Source organism: Castor canadensis, chromosome 12, assembly GCF_047511655.1.
Source record: "Castor canadensis chromosome 12, mCasCan1.hap1v2, whole genome shotgun sequence".
Lineage (NCBI taxonomy): Eukaryota > Metazoa > Chordata > Mammalia > Rodentia > Castoridae > Castor > Castor canadensis.
In genome coordinates this window covers 93,695,833-93,714,317 of record NC_133397.1, presented here as the reverse complement: position 1 = coordinate 93,714,317, position 18,485 = coordinate 93,695,833, and the positions used below count along the sequence as shown (strand labels likewise).

Sequence of the window (18,485 nt, the reverse complement as noted above, 5' to 3'; positions counted from 1 at the left end):
AACCATGTACTGTAACATCGAATAGTATATTAATATTGAACTTATCATATTTGCTTCGGAAACTTTTCATGAAGGTTTTCTGACCAGGCTGGCCGTGGGCAGCTGACCCCTCAAATAAGAGGGCCTACTGTACACTTGGCTTTCTTGCAGCACGGCCTAAAAGCTAGCCCAGCACCGGCCGAGCGTGGAGCGGCGAGCACTTACCGAGGACTCGCTGTCCCTAATGAGGAAGTCGCCCTCGACACCCCGCTCGTTGAGTGCGCACTCGGCCTGGTGGCGCGTCACATTGCCATAGTACCACTCCCGGCCCGCGAAGCGCCCGCTGGATGAGGGTCCGGTGTAGCTGATTTGTGGGGCATGTGCAGGGTGCAGGGCTGGCCCATCACTGAGGACCACCACATAGTTCTTGGGGACCAGGCCCACCTGGCCACGGGCGTTTTTGCATTTCCACCACTCGGGGTCGTTCTCAGGCTTCTCAATTACCTCCATGGTCTCCCCCTTCTCGAAGTTGAGCTCCTCCTCGGTGACCGAGCTGAAGGGGTACAGTGTCTGCACCACATGCAGCACGCGCGCGCCCTGGCCATTGCTCAGCGCGGCGCCCCTACGCAGGCTCAGGAAGCTCGGGGCCTCAGCAGCCGCCTCCTCCGCCTCCTCCAGCACGTAATTGGAGGGAAACCAGCCAATCTGCCCATTGAAGCTGCCGCGCCACCAGCCGTCGCTGCACTTCTCCATGACCGTGACGCGTGAGCCCTTTACCAGGGACAGCTCATCCTCCCGCTCCGCCACGTAGGCGAACTTGACAAAGGCCGGGATGTTGAGGTCATAGATGCGGTCGGCACCACTGCCATTGGCTGGGTACTCGGCGTCCGTGCTGGGCGTTGGGGATGCATCCCGCGCACTAGGCTTCCTGCGCGTCTTGCCAAGGCCTGCGGAGACACAGCATGGACTCAGTGGGTACTGGGCACGTGTAGGGCACTACGCCCACTACATCCCTACCAGGACCTGGATGTTTTACCAGGTGACACACAGACTGGTTATAAATGACAGTGACCATCTGGAAAAGAAGACATTGGCAGCTATAGTGGTGAGATGGTGCGGTATGAGGTTACTAAAAGTGGAGACTGAACTTAAACTTCTCTCTTTACCCATTCAAAATGCACCTGTGACACAAAAGACAACGAGGATAGAGGAAAATTAAGTTTGCTTCTGAAAGGACGATCTGTTTTTAGGAACCCCTGACCCCCCGCCCCCAAATAGAAAAATAAGGTATAAAGGCACAGAGTAAACGTTATTGGCAGTTGTGCACTGCGCAGGGAAGTGGACTCAGTGAGTTCAAAGACTTGTCCCAATTCTAAGAAGGGTCAGGTCTCAGCCAGCAGAACTCACACCTCTGCCCTTTCTCATCCTCAGGACCTGCCTGGCTTAAGGCAGGTCCTCCTGAGAAACAGCCCAGGGACCTCCCACCTTCCTATGCTGCAAGTCCAGCACTTTTAATATTGTGACTGAAATCCCCTAAGTGGGTCAACAAAAATCAACTGAACTGGTTGCAACTACCCTGCAGGTATATCCTGGCTATCAAAGAGTAAAAGCAAAAACCTCAGCTGGCACGGAGAACACTGTAATGTGAAACATGTACATGAGGAAGAGAGTTTCAAAAGCCCTAAAGTAAAACTGCTTTACCCAGTTAAAAATGTAGAGAATTCCAGAACATTCCCAGGGAGGAAAGCTGGCCTCACTACTTAGCTTTTCCAGAGCTGGCTGCACCCACCAGTTCTGCTTGCCCTTCAACCAGCCTGGAGGTTTTTTTTCGGTGATAAACTGGAGCACTGTAAACCTTTTTTTCCCTTCCAAAATGATACCAAGGGCCATTCATGGGGAGCTTGCTTCTCTCTCATTTTCTTTCTTAACTCACAGTAAGGAGAGCTGATTCTAAGAATTACTTTTGCTTTCTAGTGCCTTTCCTAGTGGGCAGGAGGTCAAAGGATTAAACACTACATTGCCATCGCCCTCAACTGTGCAGTGCGTCCTCTGATCCCGGAGCCCAAGGCCCCAGGTCTGAGACTCCACTGCCCTGGACATAGGCCTGGCAGAGCTGAGAACTTGAGGGAGCACAAAGTGGTCACTCAAATGGGTCTTAAAGTGAACACAATTCATTTAAGTTAATGGCTTCTGCTGCGACGTTTACAAGTGCACGGGAAACCCAAGAGGAAGCCAGAATATGACATAAAGTTAAAATTCAGATTTTTACTTTGGGCTATCTTGCTTTATATGAAAACAGCTTTAAATCATAAACCTTACCACTCATCCCTTCACATGACTGCAAATACAGGACAGCTCAACAATACAAGAGAGCACTGGGGTAATTTCATAATCCAGCAGGCAGTCACTATAGGTTAAACATCCCCAGTCTAAAAATCTTAAATCCAAAATGTTCCTGAGCCCAAAATTTTTGAACACTCCCCTAACACCCCATGTGGAAAATTATACACCTGACTTTGTATGGCAGTTTGTAGTCAAAATACACATGCACTAAAAATGTAAAAAATTACCTTCAGGCAACGTGCATAAGAAGTATATGAAACATAAATGAATTTCATGGTCAAATTTGGGTCCCAGCCCCAAGATAACTAATGTAAACAAAAAAAGATTCCAAAAACTAGGAAAAAAAATTCCACCAGACATCTATAACACTCTTGGCCCTGGGCATTCTGGATAAGGGATTCTTAAACTTGTGTCCAGAAGGCAGTGGTGGTACCTGAAGTTAGTTTTGCAGGCAATAAAAGCATGCTGATGCAGCTGTGACCAGGCAGAGACTAACTTCTGTTAGTGAATCCCCTGAGGAAGTATCTCTGCAGGCACAGGCCTTAGAGTGTTCTCCAGGACAAGAAGAAAACAGGAAAGGATCTGCAGAATAGACTCAAGACCTGGGCCACCACAACACGGTAAAAGACACTATGGAACAGACTTATAATTATGCTACATTACTTTTTTTCTAAGCAAAATGAACTCGGTGAGTTCCTGCAACATTCCAGGCACCACAAGACTTTGGAGAATGAGATGAACAGGCAAGCATGCTCCTTGCCCAGCCGGAGCTCACACTTCTCCACCAACACTAGAGCGCTTCACACCAAACACGTGATGCAAATTAACTTGCTCAGGTCTGATGTGATGTTAACCATCTTTGAGACAACTGGGGAACATAGGACAACCGAGAGCATGGCTCTGTGAGAACGTTGAGGTGACCACCAATCAGCTGTGTGTGCTCGGTCAAATTACTCGGAATCACTCCTTATCTTAGTTTTCTTACCCCTGAAACACAGACAACAATGGCACTGTGATAGTTTTCTTGGGCTGCCATAACACAGTACCCCAAACTGGGTGGTTTAAACAACAGACATTATGCCCTGAAAATTCTGGAGGCTGGAAGTCCAAGATCAAGGCACCAAGGGGGCCAGTTCCTCTGAGGTTTTTCTCCTTGGCTTGTAGGTGCCAGTCTTGTCCCTGTGTTCTGTATCTTCGTCTCTAAGAACATCACACTGAATTAGGGCTACCTTAATGGTCTTATCTTAATTACCTTTTCAAAGCTCCTGTCTCCAAATCTAGTCACAATCTGAAATACTAGGGGTGAGGACTTTAACATGTGACTTTAGGGACACAACTCAGATTATCACAGGTACTTCATTCACAGGATGGATGTGTGAATTCAAGTACAGGAAATTTTCTAAGAACTACTACTAACCTTGACTGAGTTAGGGCTTTGAATTTCCTTTTGCTCAGAACAAAATTTTTCCAAAAGCAGGCCAAAGTCCTCTTCAGAGACTCTTGGCCATGATCTAAGTGGTGCCAGACAGCCACAGAGATAGAAAGCTTGCCTGTTAAGTTTTTGGCACCTGGAAGCAGACATTACCCCATGGCAGCAGTACAGTAATAGTTGCTGGTGCAATGAAATTCAAGGGGGGCTCAGGAGGAACTCAGATGTTACCTCAGCCCTCACAACAGTCCTGTGACAAAGCTGGCATACTCCCTTGTGTCTGCACTGAGGAATCCAAGGCTGGAGGAGGTCAGGGAACTGGCCCAACAGCCCAGACCAATGAAGTGGCACAGACCTATGAACCCAACAAAAGCCTATTTAATCCTTACTAGTCAAGATACCTATCTCTATCAGAGACTGGGGTGTTGCATGTTTTCTATAGAGTGCCTTCTTGATTCTGAATTGAGTGTCAAAAACCTATTTCCCTTCCCCGTCCACTCACCCTTCTATCAGAGATCAATGTTTCCCTGATTCTAGGGAATGAAATGATTCCTATGTTCCAGGTGAGAGTGGATTGGGGTCCAGGATTTGGGATAAGAGATGTAGCACAGGATATGAATGGGGACTTTGGAACAGGAGGTAGACAAGCTGGGACACCTGGAGAGGTGCTGAGTGGGCAACACATACATGGGACAAAGTTACTTGGGTTGCTGAGAAAAGGGGTTCTGATCTCCCCTTTACCCTGATCCTGTCCAATGGCAGAGCCAGGGTCATCTGGAACAGAAGGGACAAGTGACCCTGAATGTTGGCAAAACAAAATTTAATTTGTTCCATCCTCCCCATTGCTGAGAATACTAGGGAAGAACAAAAAAGCAGTAGCCTGCAGGTCAGAACACAGGGGCAAGACGGAGAGGAAGAGACAAATGCATTCACAGTGACGATGACTTTTCTGTGTAAGGACAATTATGCAAACTGCAACCTCAGGGTCAGGGCAGCCTGCAATAGGATCACTTATGATGCCGCAGGCTCTGGGGGCTGAGTGACCTCCCATTACTTTCTTCTGGCCTGTACTTCATCTGAAGCTGTAACCCAGCCATGTGACAGCTATTCGACCTCAGAAAAAGCAGTGGTTCACATGTGTCTCACAAGCAAGGACAGAGCTGCTGTACATCCTGACCAATGGCAAGTCCCAAATCCTGGACTGCCCTGTGTGGCCCTGGCTCCAAGTAAATGGCTAATTTGAGGCATATTCATGACTGTGACTGTGTAGGTAAAGAGGAGCAGAGGGACTCCCTTTCCTGACTTTCTGTATTCTTTCTACACATCTTCCACTTCATCCCTTCTTTCATTAAAGTCATACCACCTACTTCTTCCATTTGCAATGGAAATGCAGTTTCAACCCCAGTATGTGATTTTATATTTTATCAGGGTTCATTTTTTTCCTTAGAGTTTGACATATTTCCTAGAGTCTGAAATTTTATCAAAAAGAGAGGCAAGCCTTCACACCCATCTCAAAGACAGTGGCCTCACTAACTAGAGCTTCTAATTACCCTTTGTCCACTCCACATTTGCAGATAGCATACCTCCTAGTGCTATGCCTAAGAGGCACCTTGGACCAATAATGAACTCCTAGTGTAGGATCGGTTAAGGATGGGAGAACTCCCACAAGCAGGTACGCATGGCTGTGCCCAGCAGGATCCTTGCTGTAGACATTTCCCCTCAGTATGTGAACCCTCACCCATGCAGAACACCCAAACAGGCCCAACTCCTGACATCTTGTACTAACTGGGGTGTGTAAACTAGAATTTATATGAATTCAAACTATGTGCTTCCTTTTCAATTCTCATGCTAATCATAACCTACTGTAGAGAATTTACCTACTGTGCCAGCATTTTGGTTGGGGAAGATTGCCACTGCAACTTGCTTTGGATAAATAAATAATATTATGGACAAGAATAGCTAGGATGTGATCATAAAAAAATCTTTCCAATTGCTAGAAAGCTTTGTGTTAGGTAAGGAGAAGTAGTTTGTTTGTTTTTTTTTTTGCAAAGTAATGACTATCTGTAGCTTGCTCAATAATGTATAAACTGCAACACTTTTGCATGTAAAAACAATCCTGATAAGCAAAACAAAATATAGCAAGATTCTGACTCCTGGGGCCTGCTCAGGGTCCAGCTCAGGGTCAAGTAGTATTTTAATGATTACATTAAAGATTAAGCTCAGAGACAATCTCAATCTCCTTAGATGTATCATCATAAAATTATGGTGCTGGGCCAGGAATGTGGATAATTGGTAGAGCACTTGCCTAACATGCACAAAGCCCCCTGGTTCCAACCCCAGGGGGAAAAGAAAATTATGGTGTTTAAGATCAAGAAGAAACCTTAGAGGTCCACTGTGCCTAAATTTGCTCTGGCTGCTGTAACAAAATTAGCATGGAGTCAGGTGGCTTACAAACAGGAATTTATTTCCCACAGTTCTGGAGGCTGGAAGTCTCAAGACCATGGCACTGAAACATTTGGGGGCTGGTGAGGACCCACTTCCTGGTTCATGACTAGCATTTCCTTGTTGCGTCCTTACATGCAGGGTGGGGTAATGGGTCTGTTTATGGCCTCCATTTTTCAGGACTCCATTCTCATAACCTAATTGCCCTCCAAAGGCCCTACCTCCTAACAGCATCACATTGGGGGTTTTCAGTTGCTGCTGTGGGGAGCACAGTCCTGGGGTCCCGTGTATGTACCAACCAAGAAACCGAGCAGAGCAGAGGCTGCTATGTTTCCTCCCCCAGCAATCTCACAGCTTCAATGCTGTCTGCTCTGCCCAAGGGCCCTGAATAGAAGGGTACTGGACAGAATGCTGTGTAGATGAGACAGTCTCGGAAATGCTGACCAGGCCAGCTGATGTGCCCCAGGCCAGCCAGGTGGATAGCACAGAGCTGCCCAAGGTGGGTGGGGTTTGTGGTCATAGGAGAATGTGACCAAGCTTCATGACGAAGCCACCTCCATAGCTGTCAGATGAAAGACCAGTTGCACACTGTGCAATGACTTATAATACACTGTAGGAGTGGTACCTCTTAGTTTGTGACTAGGCAGGTGGCACCATTTTAAGGGATAAATAGCTGAGTTGGAGTTAGAGCTAAACTACATTTTTCCACTTTGGTGAGGATTTTCTGGCATTAGGCTGTAAGATCACTGATCCTGAGTTACAGTTAACAGGCACATTTAACTTTCCTGAATAAAATTACATACATTAAAGATTGAGTTCTAATAAAAGCTTGAGTCTGTCATACATTATTAATGTTAGTAATTTAAAAGTCAAAACCTTTTATATACTCCTCTTAAGATGAAGGGATGTTATAACAGACACCTTTAAAACATGCTCTGATTGTCATCTTCCAGCTGGAATTCTGGAGATTTAAGATAAAACATCAAAAAAATTTGATAGCTCAGAAATACAGTCAAGCCAATTCATTTACACAGAGTATACTCAGGTTTTAGGAGCTCAATGGAAAAGTCATTTTCATTTTTCTTAGTCATTTAATTTCTATTATAATCAGATCTTAGCAAAAACCAGATTTAAGCCAAAAAAAAAAAAAAAAAACCCCAACAAGAGAACCCCTTCTTGTATTAAGAATGCTACTTACACTAAGTTACGATGAGAATTATTATTTGTGGGGATTTCCTCTATGAGAGTGAGGACCTGTTACTAAAGTCAACTGAAAATTATGATTGCCTTTCTTACTAAATGCCAAGTTGATCTGACAAGATTTGATTAAGGTAAAAAGTGACCACAGTAAATTTTCATGTAGGAGGTAGGATGCATTTAATGCTTGGTTCCTAACAGCTTTTCATGTAGTGTTTGCTGATTCAATTTGCATCTAGTTTTCTGGATATGATGAGATGATCAGCTTGCACTTATTCAGAGTATTCAATGCAAAAGTTTATTAACAAAATATTAGAACAGGCAAAAACTCAAATTCACTAAACTTAAGCATGTTTACATAGGGTGACCATAAGAGATGAATGCAGTTGATTCTGCTGTTCTTTTGGTCAGCCCCCTTTATCCCTTCTCTTATTCTACCTGGGTGAGCCGGGACCATGCCACCTGCACTTTCCCTCATCCTGGCTGGGCCTTGGGGGAGACCTATGACTTATGTGCATGATCCAAGCCCTCCCCAGGGCTGTCATGGGTGATACTGCCTCTTGAAGGCCAGGGCCAGGAGATGCAGCAGGACTTGGCCCTTGTAGGGGGGTCCATGTAAGACAAAGAGAGTGACATGGCCCTCAGCTCAGCTGAGCCCCTGGATCCAATGTTTTTCATAATGGTGTGAGCCAACCTTAAGCTTTCTTTTCTTTCTTCTAGCTATATTTCAGCTGTCTTTCTGACATGTTCACTAAATCCCTGAAAAATACTCTCACCTCCTTCCCCATCTTTACTCCTTCCCTCCCACCTCCTTGAATGTGCCAACCCACTGATTCTCACTTGGGAAAGTAGTATCTATGGGTGAGTAAGTAAAAAAGAACATAGTAACGGTTTGGGGCCACAGGAGGGGATGGGCGTTGGCTATGGTAGAGAAGGTGGGTGGTGGAAGACAGACTTGACATCCGTTTGTGGACACAATTAACTGCTGGGATGGTGTATGTGTTTCTTACACGCAGAGGAGTTTGAAGTATTTATTACAAGACCTCTCATGAGAAATCTGTGACACGGGATGGCCATAGCCATTAGACCTCACCCACCAATGCAATCTAACCTCGGTTTTCTGAGGGCTATCAGGTTTGACTGGGGGTGGCCCAGCTGAACTCACTGTGGCCCATAATTAGCCACAACTTGTCAGAGAAACCCCAGTAATGACTCAGGAAGTAGGAAAGGCCATCTGGTACAACTTGGTTTCAGACACAGTGAAGTTAGAGTCAAAATAGACTCATGAACAAATACTGTCAATTTCTTTCATTACTCAAGTGTGTCACTAACTGCACACTGAGGCTTGTCAGGTGTGGGGTGGGGAGGACGGCATCTGGAAGGTCGGCAAGGCTTTCTGGGCAACAGGGCTAGGGCACGGGATGCTACTGGTCTGGCCCCACCTCAGTTACCAGGGGATGGGCAGAGGACATGGTGCTGCCACCTGACCTCATCCTGAAAAGAGCATCTGAATCACTGCTCAGTGACAAGGGGGCAGGGTTTCTTCTTCAGCAGCTGCTGCACACTGTCACAGAGTCCCCCTAGCAACTGATGGTACCTAGGGAGCAGAAACTGAGGGGAGCACTAACAGACCGCAGATGCCCCCAATCCATCCTGAAGCACTAGGCTAGGTTCAGCAGGAACTCACAGTTAGAATGTTTACAAATGCCACCACGGCCTGTGTCTCTTTCTTTCTTCCCTATGCTCTCATGAAAGACCTCTTTGCTCATTTATTTACAGACAACAGCTCTCTGAACTCCTAAACCTCCTGGACTAGTGTAAGAGAGTCATTTACACACTCTTAGGTTCCAGATGACCAATGGTAATGAGAGAAATAAAGGAAAAGGGGTCAGGGACATGTGACACATGTGGCACATGTGACTTTTGGGACCTGCAGGATGCAGAGAAGCCCAGTGAGGACAGGGAGTGACATGGCAGAGAAGATAGGCTACACCTGGCTACGAGCAGGAGGGTTTGGAGATGCTCCAGTGTGAAGGTTAGGCCCTGGGCACAGAATGCAGAGTGAGAGCAGACGACACAGACAGGGACAGGTGGGAGGTGTGTGGGCAGCCAGCTGGGAGGCTGCTTGGTAATTGCAGAGACAGGAAACCTGGAAGAGCAGGAGCAGAGCTCTCTGGTGGAGGCTGCAGAACCACTTGGCACAAAGTAAAAGCTTGTCAACTTTCTTTTCTGAGTGTCCCTCTTTACCTGGCACCAGGGACTCACCACTAGGAACCAGGTATGCTTAAAGAAGAAATGCTACACTTCACACTGTTACAGAGATAAATCAACAAATGCACCCTAGCATCTTCCACAGCTCCCTTTGGCCACTGAGTTTATTTGCACAAAACCGGAGCCCACCTCCAAACCTTAGCCTTATAGTCATCAGGAGCCATGCTTCTTCCATGCTCTATAAGATTCTGACAGTAAAAGGGAAGACTGTATTCTCTTTGTCAGCCAGAATATGCTAGAATCAAAGGAGGTTAAGGGTTGGGTAGAAAGTTGGCCCAGAAACCTTTGTTCCTCTAGTAGGTCAATTCCAGCTCATAAAAATGAAAATCAAAGTCTTTCTCAAAAGTTGAATTAACCCCACATCTCACTTACCAGGCTGCAGGCAGCATGGCTGTGGGGAACCGCCCTGGGTACATGGGCAGGATGACAGTGTCACGAGGTACGAAGTGTGCTGTTTCCTCCACAGTAAAAGGGGGTTTTACCTAAAGATCTGCCAGCACCCAGAACCGTAAACAGCACTATAATGCTGTAATAAGTGCCTCATAGAGCGCTCATTACATGGGCGCTCTATGAGGCACTTGTCTTGTGTAGGTCTTTCTCCCACAGGCCCTTGTGGCATCCATTGCCCTTCATGGTGTCTCTTTCTGGGCAAGAACATGTGTAGTCCCTGGTGTGACCTCAAGGATTGGCACAGGCAGGCATTCAATCAACATTGGCTCAACTGATGACCTTCACTTCCTGTCTTGAAATTGTGACTTCATACACATTGTCAGCCCTTCCAGGAGGCTATCAGTGATGCCAGTACTGCACTGCCGGGACAGTGAGCAGGCAATCACCAGGAGCAGACCCTCCACACACACCCCACTAACCCTGCCATGGCAATTCTTCCTCCCACCTTTCAACAGAGCTTTGAGAACTTACTGCATGCCAGTGAAGGTGAGAAGGTGCTGCTGAGGCTGGGTTGCCTGTTGGCTTCATGGCATAGTACTTCCTGAGCCACTCCCACTTTCTTCTTTCCCTACACTAGAATTAACCAGATTATTCTTATTATCTCTAGGTATGTGCACCCCATAATGCAACACTCTACAAAGCATGATACAAAATTTCCAAGCCCAAGGATAGGGGAGGAAGAGACTTTGAAAGCAGATGGGAGTTGCCACCTGAGGCAAACACACATGGACTGGAGGGGTGGGGGTAGGCAGGCTGTCACTACTTGCTGTCTGTATGACCAGGTGCTCCTTCTTCTAGTGAGAAGATATATCAGGAGCCAGCCTGAGACGGAGATGTCAGGGGCGGAGGGTCTGAGGCTCAATTCTTCCCACCATCACACAGGTTCAGGACTCTGAATCAGAATTTCCATCTGAGGTCATAAGACAACTCATTCTTTCGTTGAGTAAGCAGGTAAATAACATGACTGAATATTTAAGCCTGAAAGAAAACATGGTTTAGAAGTATAGGATTTTCTCACCAATGTAAAAGTCAAATGGTAACAGATGCCAATGCAAATAATTTAAAATTTTTTCTATTATAATTTTTAATTAAAAATACATATTTAGTACCTCTCAACACATATACTCGATCTGGGAGCAGGAGCATTTTTGAATATGCAAAAGGGTGTATGAGATGTGGCACAGATTACATATGACATTCTGGAGTGTGACTTAAAATGTCACTGCACCGGCACAAGTTCAGCACATACCCGACTTTTCAAGACTACACCTGCTCTGTAAAATGAAACATGACAAACACAAAAACAAGTAAAGGGACAGCACGGTTGGGGGGAATATGGAGGTGGTGAGTGGCTGACAAAGATACAGATGAGCTGACTTTAGCCAACTCTCAGACCATGCCTCCAACTGGTTTCCATGCCTCCTAGTTCTTGGCCTTGGGAGTCCTATAGCAAGCATCTTTGTCCATCTGCAATGGATGTGGATGGTGGTCATGGTGCTGTTAGGAGGGTGCGATAGCTGGGGACACAGGAACACAAATAACAGATGCTGTTGTTTATTGTCAGCATTAGGTCAGCTAATTGGTAGGGTTGGGGACAGAACTGGATCAAGTAGAGAAAGGAAGATGGTGGCACTTTCTCAACAGAAGTACACGAACCTGCTTTTCCCCTAAAATGCCCCAAGAGGAGGTCTCTCTGCCCTCCTGCTCTTACGATCCTCCAGTATGAGGAGCTACACAAGAGTATAGAGAAGATGCTCAGTCAGCACAAAATGATCCTGAGTGCAGGGAGAAAAAGAGGAGCCCATTCCCAAGTAAGGGTCACAGAAAAGCTCTGTGTGTGAGATTGCTGGGTGTTCTCTCCTTAGTTCTGCTTCAGAAGGGCTTGGAGGGACCTGGGCTCCTGCTTCCAAGTCCTTGGCCACTGAAGGCCTGCTGTGTACAGTGCCCAGCTTGGGGCATGAACAGTCTGCTCCTGGCTTTGCCGGGAAACAGGATAGCAATGCTGGTTGAGCCCTGACTGCTTGATTTCCACAGAAAAGCATTGGACCAAGTGATCTCCAATGCCCTTCCCAGAATTCAACAGAGAGCCTAAACCACAGAATTCAGGTCACTTTTTAAACGTAACTGTCTACAGTCAGAAACACCATACAAGAACCACAAGAAGTTCAAGTGGTCCTTTTTGTCATTGCTGTGTTTTCCTTATTAGCACACCAAGTTAAACATTAAAGATTTGGTCAACTTAAATTAGTGTGACAATGACTGCATGTTTACTACTAATTCATGCTCTAATTGTGAACACCCACTTGCAAGTCAGCCAATCAAATGCCATGCCCCTTAAAAAAACAAAAATACAAAAAAAAAATGCAAGCAGGATGCCTATAATAAGTGCACAGCATGGTGTGCTTCTTGAAAGGAATACAGGCAACCCCAGCCTCAGAAACTAACAAGAGCTGCCCTTTAGGTGGCCTCTACAGCTGTGAGACAGGCTGAGGACAACCTGGACACAGTCCCAGAATCCATGAATTCAGAAGCAGAGAGGGGAAATAACAGCAGTTTGGAGGGACAGACCTCTGGCAAAAACATGACACTTGAAAACATGTAGGCCAATGTACAGAAAACACCCAGTCCCACCGGCACTGACTGAAGTCCACCAAATAGAGCCCAGACTTATGTAGGAGCATTCCTGACACCCATTTGCAAGGCAGGGGACAAAGAGGAGGCACCACCAGGAGCTAGAAACAGCCTTGCTGCAGTGTGAGTGGTGCCAGCCAACAATGCCCCTGGTAGAATAGACACTAAAATGGAGTAGAGAAAAGGAACATTTTAGACATATGGATAGGAGCTTAAAAGAGTGCATGCCATATGGGAAAATGCGGTCGCAAACCCCTTGAGAAGATTTTACTCTCATTCCCAGGCATTTTTAGCTCATGTCCCTCTATTCCATGACTGAGTACCTCTTTAGTTAGGAAAGGGTGATCATTATGTTCTTTACAAAGCTGTGGCACAGTGAGACAGTAAGAGACAATCGAGGGTCAGTTACTGGGAAAGCTAGCCCTTACTGCCCTCAGAGGGTGGTCCCAGGACCACCCACGGAAGCCAATATCCACTGTTAGATCAGGTCTCTATGAAATGTCACAGGTTGCACAGAACTGGAGCATCTTCCCATATGCTCCAGATAGTCTCTAGACCTGTCGCCCAATATAATCTGAGTGCTATGTAAAGAGCTGTTATACTGCATTGTTTCGGGAATGATGACGAGAGTCTGTTTTCCCAACTATTTTCTTTCTGCTCACGACTGGTGGAACCTGCAGACAGATAGAAGACCCACTGTCCTTGATTCATGTTCTGTCCTTCATCAGGACACTAGGGGCTAGCACCAGTCCACGATTAGCACCACACCTGCTTCTCTAGTCTTCTAAGGCACAGACCCACCACCATCACACACTTCTCAGGGTCTCTCCTGGCTTTTATCCCATTAGTAATCTTTTTCAAAACAATCTGTCTCTATTTTCTCTCTAATTATCCTCCCACTAATCTGTTGTGAGTTGTTTTACATTTTTGTTCTAAACACTTGGAGGCTTATGACACAAAAACAAATCTGAGTTTATTTTGAATGTCTAGCACCACACTGGTGTGGAAGTTTCCATAGTATTCAGGCAATACACATGACAGTCCATTTCTATTGTGAACAATTTGACAAGACAGCGTTGTAATGAATTCTAAATTCTGATACATTATATTTAATTCATGTCCGCAATAGTGGATTATACGACAGAGAAGAAAACTAAAGCTGAGGTTAAATGCAACCTGGAGAAGTCAAAGTCCCTGGCTTCATACGGTGAAGAGACGATGAATGCTCTGTTGGAGAAGCTGAACATTTGCAACAGAATTGAGAGGTCATAATTTTCTTCCTTATGTTACGTACCTAACGTACTTTCCAGGGGGATGCTGGCTTTGTCCAGTTTTGCAATGAAAAGGTGGTTCCACAAAGTGACTTAGTTTAAGAAGCATGTTTCAATGATATGCAGGATGACTAACAGGAATTTTCTTAATCCTGAAGAATATTCAATGCAGAAAGACAAATGACTTCTGAGACAAGTGCATCAATAATCACTTTTCTTTTTAAATGATAAATAGAATATTCAAAATTCACTGATCATCCTGACTGCTAAAGAGCCAGAAGGTATATAAACTCAGTAAACCTCATTGCCAGCAAGGGTCAGGCATCCAAGAGGAACAGCCTGGTATTTGTTTGAGTAAGTGAGTGGTGACTATTGAGAATACCACAAGTCACCTATGTAACCTGATTCTGATTATGAGAATCAGTTTATGAAAAGGGAAGTTCGTTCTTGGGACACTGAGCTTCTGAATCATTTCAACATTAAAGACACAGGACAGTTATTAATAAATAAATCCTTTGGGACCAGGGCCAATGTTCACTGAAGCAGCTATTTGCTAGTTTTTTAGGGCCTATAGCAAGGATGGCAAGTATTCAGAACAGCTGTGTGGTTGGAGACCAGGAAGTAATTCAGCTCCCCATTCTCAATGCCACATAGGAATCAACTAGGCAGGCATCTAATTTCCCTCTCTCCCCTAATCTGAGCCCCTAATTCCTGACACTGAACATTCACAGCACAGACTGAAGTCAGGGTGGCCTGAGTTTGAATTTCAACTCCATGATGTTCTGTGCATTTTTGGACATATCACTTAACTTCTAAGGCTCAATTTCTTCACCCGAAAAAAACAAGACTATTGTTACTTCCCTCTTAGTGTTAGAGTGAAGATTAAATAAAGAGGCATGTGGACACCTGGTGTGGTGTGTGGCATAAACTGGGCACTCAGTCACCACTGTTCACTCACTGGGAAAATGCACATGAAATCAGTCGGGGGCGTGGTTTGGGTTTTCTGTTTGGTGTTGGGCTGCTCAGCAGGGAGCACAGAAGCTGCTGGTCAGGGGAGCCTGTACCCAGCACCCACTATCATGTACTGTCATGAGGTGTTCTGTGGGTCTTCCTGCTACAGAAGGCGGTGGAGATTGCTTTTAAAGGTGAGATGTTTCCTCCTGGCTCTCTCTTCACCCTCTGTAGCTTATTCTATGAGTTTTAACTGTCCAAAGCCATACGCACAGAAAAAGGGAGTGGCAGGATATCAGCTAGACTTCACAGATCTTTCTCAAAGTTCAGAAGTTCTGGGTTCAGTAGGCCAAGTTCATGTCCAAAGAGGGAATGAAAGTACCTAAAAGTGGACAGGAAGCCTGAGGCCAGTCCTCAAGACAAGAGAAAGACTGGAAGTTTGGGTTACCTCTGAGCTGCTTCAGAAATGCCATGTCTCCACTGTAGACATTAGATAACATTATTTCTATGACTCGAAAAACTGAAATTCACTGAAACAAAGGAAGGATGTGCTATGGTTTGAATGTGTCCTCCAAGTTCATGAGTGGCCAATGTAACAGTGTGGAGAAGTGGGACCTGTCAGAAGGAATGGGTCACCAGGGCTCTGCTCTTAGGAGTGGATTAAAGCAGCTATCCGGGAGTGGATGATTGGCCACACACCGGGCCTGTTATAAATGTGGCCCTCCTGCTCTCGTGTGTCCTCCCCTGCCCTTCTGCCTTCTGCCATGAGGTGATGCAACATGAAGGGCATCACCAAAGGCCCACACTGCACAGTGGGAATTCTTGGCCTCTAAAAGGGCATGAAATAATTTTCCTTTACAAATTACCCAGTCTGCGTATTGCTACAGCAGCAGAAAACAGACTAAGTGTGTTGTAACAAAAATCTGGACTTTTTGTCCCCTAAGCATGTGAGCCCTGCCTGAGGCACCTGACGCCCCATTTCATTTCCCCTGAGCAGCTGGCCTCAGCTCACTCACATGGTCTTCTCAGCTGTTTCTCTTCCAGCTTCCCTATTCTCTTAGTCATTCTGTGGGTTGTTGGGGCTTGAAACGCAAGCCTGTGACTAATACTCCTGTGTGCCCTGTATCGGACAGAGTCAGCACAGAGTCTGGGGCTCCCTCTCAAATAACCCCTTCCCCTTCCCCCACCAGGGATTCAGAAGTCACCCATGGGTCACTTTTGAGGGATTGTTCCCAGCCTCTACTGACAGGCTTGGTCCTCTAGTATCACTGTGAAGAGCGGAATCAGGATACCCACCATTCTCCATCAGCTATGTGGGAACCCTTGGGGTTTCTCTTTCCAAATGGAATCAAGCCTACTTGTCCAGGGCCTCTGTGATGTGGGATGCCCCAAACACTGAGGCCTCTTGGCCACTCCTGCTCACTCTGGTCATGGGCTCACTTAACATCCTTCCAGATACCAGGACACACTGCCCCAGCACAGGTGTCCCCAGCCAACCTCTCACCTCCGCTAGCCTTGGCCCAGTTCAGAGTCAAACTTTCTAAGAGTGACTTCACTTAATTCTCAAAGTTTTAAGAAGAGGACAGTTACCTAACAGATAATGCAAACGAAGCTCCAAGAGTTCTGCAGCCTGCGCGAGTCACTCACCTGGCAGGTGGCAAAGCCTAGACGTGAACGCAGGTGTCTAAAACACCCCAAGTCCTCCCTCCTAACCTGCTCTCTGAATGTACAGCTGCCAAACTGCATGGTTCAGCCACAATGTCCCTGAGATAGGCAAGGACAGCGGTACTGTTTGAACGAGGATTACTCTGTGCCAGTATATGACCACGTTCCCACATTTGATTCACACACACCCTATTACACTGTATGGATTCCTATTTCAAAGCCTTTAGCTATTATTTCTGAAGGTCACTGGGTCAAAGAAAATTCCAGGCCAGGCTGATCTTTGGACAAATCACTGTGAGTGATTAAAGCACATGTAGTAAGTAGCCTTTGTGAAAACCAGGGGTGCTCTAAAATGAGAGAGACTTGCCTGGCTCCAACCAACAGCCTTTTATCTGTAAGTTGGTATAGCACTGGGAAGGAATGCGCTTGACCCTGTGAATACTGTGGGGAGCGGATCATAAGAAGCCTATGAGAACTTGACATAAGCACAGCTGTGCTCAATGATCTACAGGCTGAGTTTGGTCCCAGCCGCAGAAGAGAGTGAGAGGGCAAAATGCAGCATAGCTGCTTTTCCTAAGTTGTTTACGTTCAGAGAAAGAAGGAAGAACATAAGTTTCTCTTGTTACAATGTCATACCACTGCCCCAGAACTCTTGCTCCACCTCCTTGTTTACTACTAGGTAGAAAAGACCTGCTGAAGGAGGACCAGGAGTTTTTTGATGGGGGTTTTTTGATTGGCGGGCTGTGGACTACTTGTGAGACTGCTGGGAGAACAACACTGCTGCTGTGGCTGAGTTATGCTAGAGTTAAAGGGAACATGGGACAGTGCAAGTCTGAGGGCTGAGACTTTAAGAGAGATTAAAGAAAACAAAGCAAGTCTAAGAAAGAGACTTTAAAGATTAGATAAGAAGCAAGGTATTAAAGAGACTTTAGAAGAAGCAAGGTTTTAAAGAATAAGAGAAAAGCAACAAGGCTATTATGCATCTCCATCCAAGTGCCCAGCACACGTGGCCCCAACTTTCTGCATGTCTGTCTTCTATGGTTTGTCCTTTCTGCATCTCTGGTTGCCCCTAGTTAGGTCAGAGAGAATGAGGAGCTCACTAAGCTCGATACAGATATGACACACAGCTCCTGGGTGGAGACTCTATCCCGGAGAGAGGTGGTCCTAACCAGGCTTACTAGTTTACTTCCTTTCACAAGTACATGGAGTCTATATATGGTTCCCTGAAAGGTCACATGTAATCCTAAAGCTTAAAAATGTTGTGAGAATGTCTGACTTGATAAAGGAATAAAAAGTCACTGAAGAGAGCTAACAGAGGCATGAGTATCCTTAACTTTTGCTGAGAACTCATTTCAAAATGAGTCACGGTTTTCCAGGCAAACTGCTCCTGTCACTGTAGAAGCCCAGTCCAAAAGTATAGATCAAACCAGGGCATAGGCTGCATCTCTGGGCTCCCAGGTCTTGCTGAATCACGGAAGCGGGTATTCTGACGGGCTTCTAATTGGCCTTAGGTGTGGTCACGCTGGGACAGCTTCTAAAGGAGCAACCCCAGGGGCGGGTCAGTTTTGGCTAGAGACTCACACAGAGGTGGTTAGCAATGCATATGTATACTATGAACGAGCCCTCTTGAAGAAGATACTATCCTTAACTTTTTGGGAACCCTAGTCAGCACTTGAACCTGAGTGAAGCACTGAAAAGAGAATTAGCCTTTGGGGGCCATGGTAGACCCCAGCTATTATCAGAGTGGCAGCCAGAACTGCTCTTCTGTAGCTTGCAGTGAAGTCTTTGAAAAATTCCCCATTTCAAAAGATTTATCACAGTGCTTTCACAACACTTAACCCGCATGGTTTTATAAA

At 45.9% G+C, this 18,485-nt stretch overlaps 1 protein-coding gene across 4 annotated transcripts in view; it reads right to left on the bottom strand.

The window, feature by feature from the left end:
- Nck2 (NCK adaptor protein 2) overlaps positions 1-18,485 on the bottom strand; it is a 132,748-nt gene that overhangs the window by 19,601 nt on the left and 94,662 nt on the right. For all 4 annotated transcript variants that reach the window (XM_020159077.2, XM_074050476.1, XM_074050475.1 and 1 more), the window contains one exon: positions 205-926. In XM_020159077.2, the coding sequence (XP_020014666.1) occupies positions 205-926 (722 nt within the window). The remainder of the gene's footprint in view (positions 1-204; positions 927-18,485) is intronic.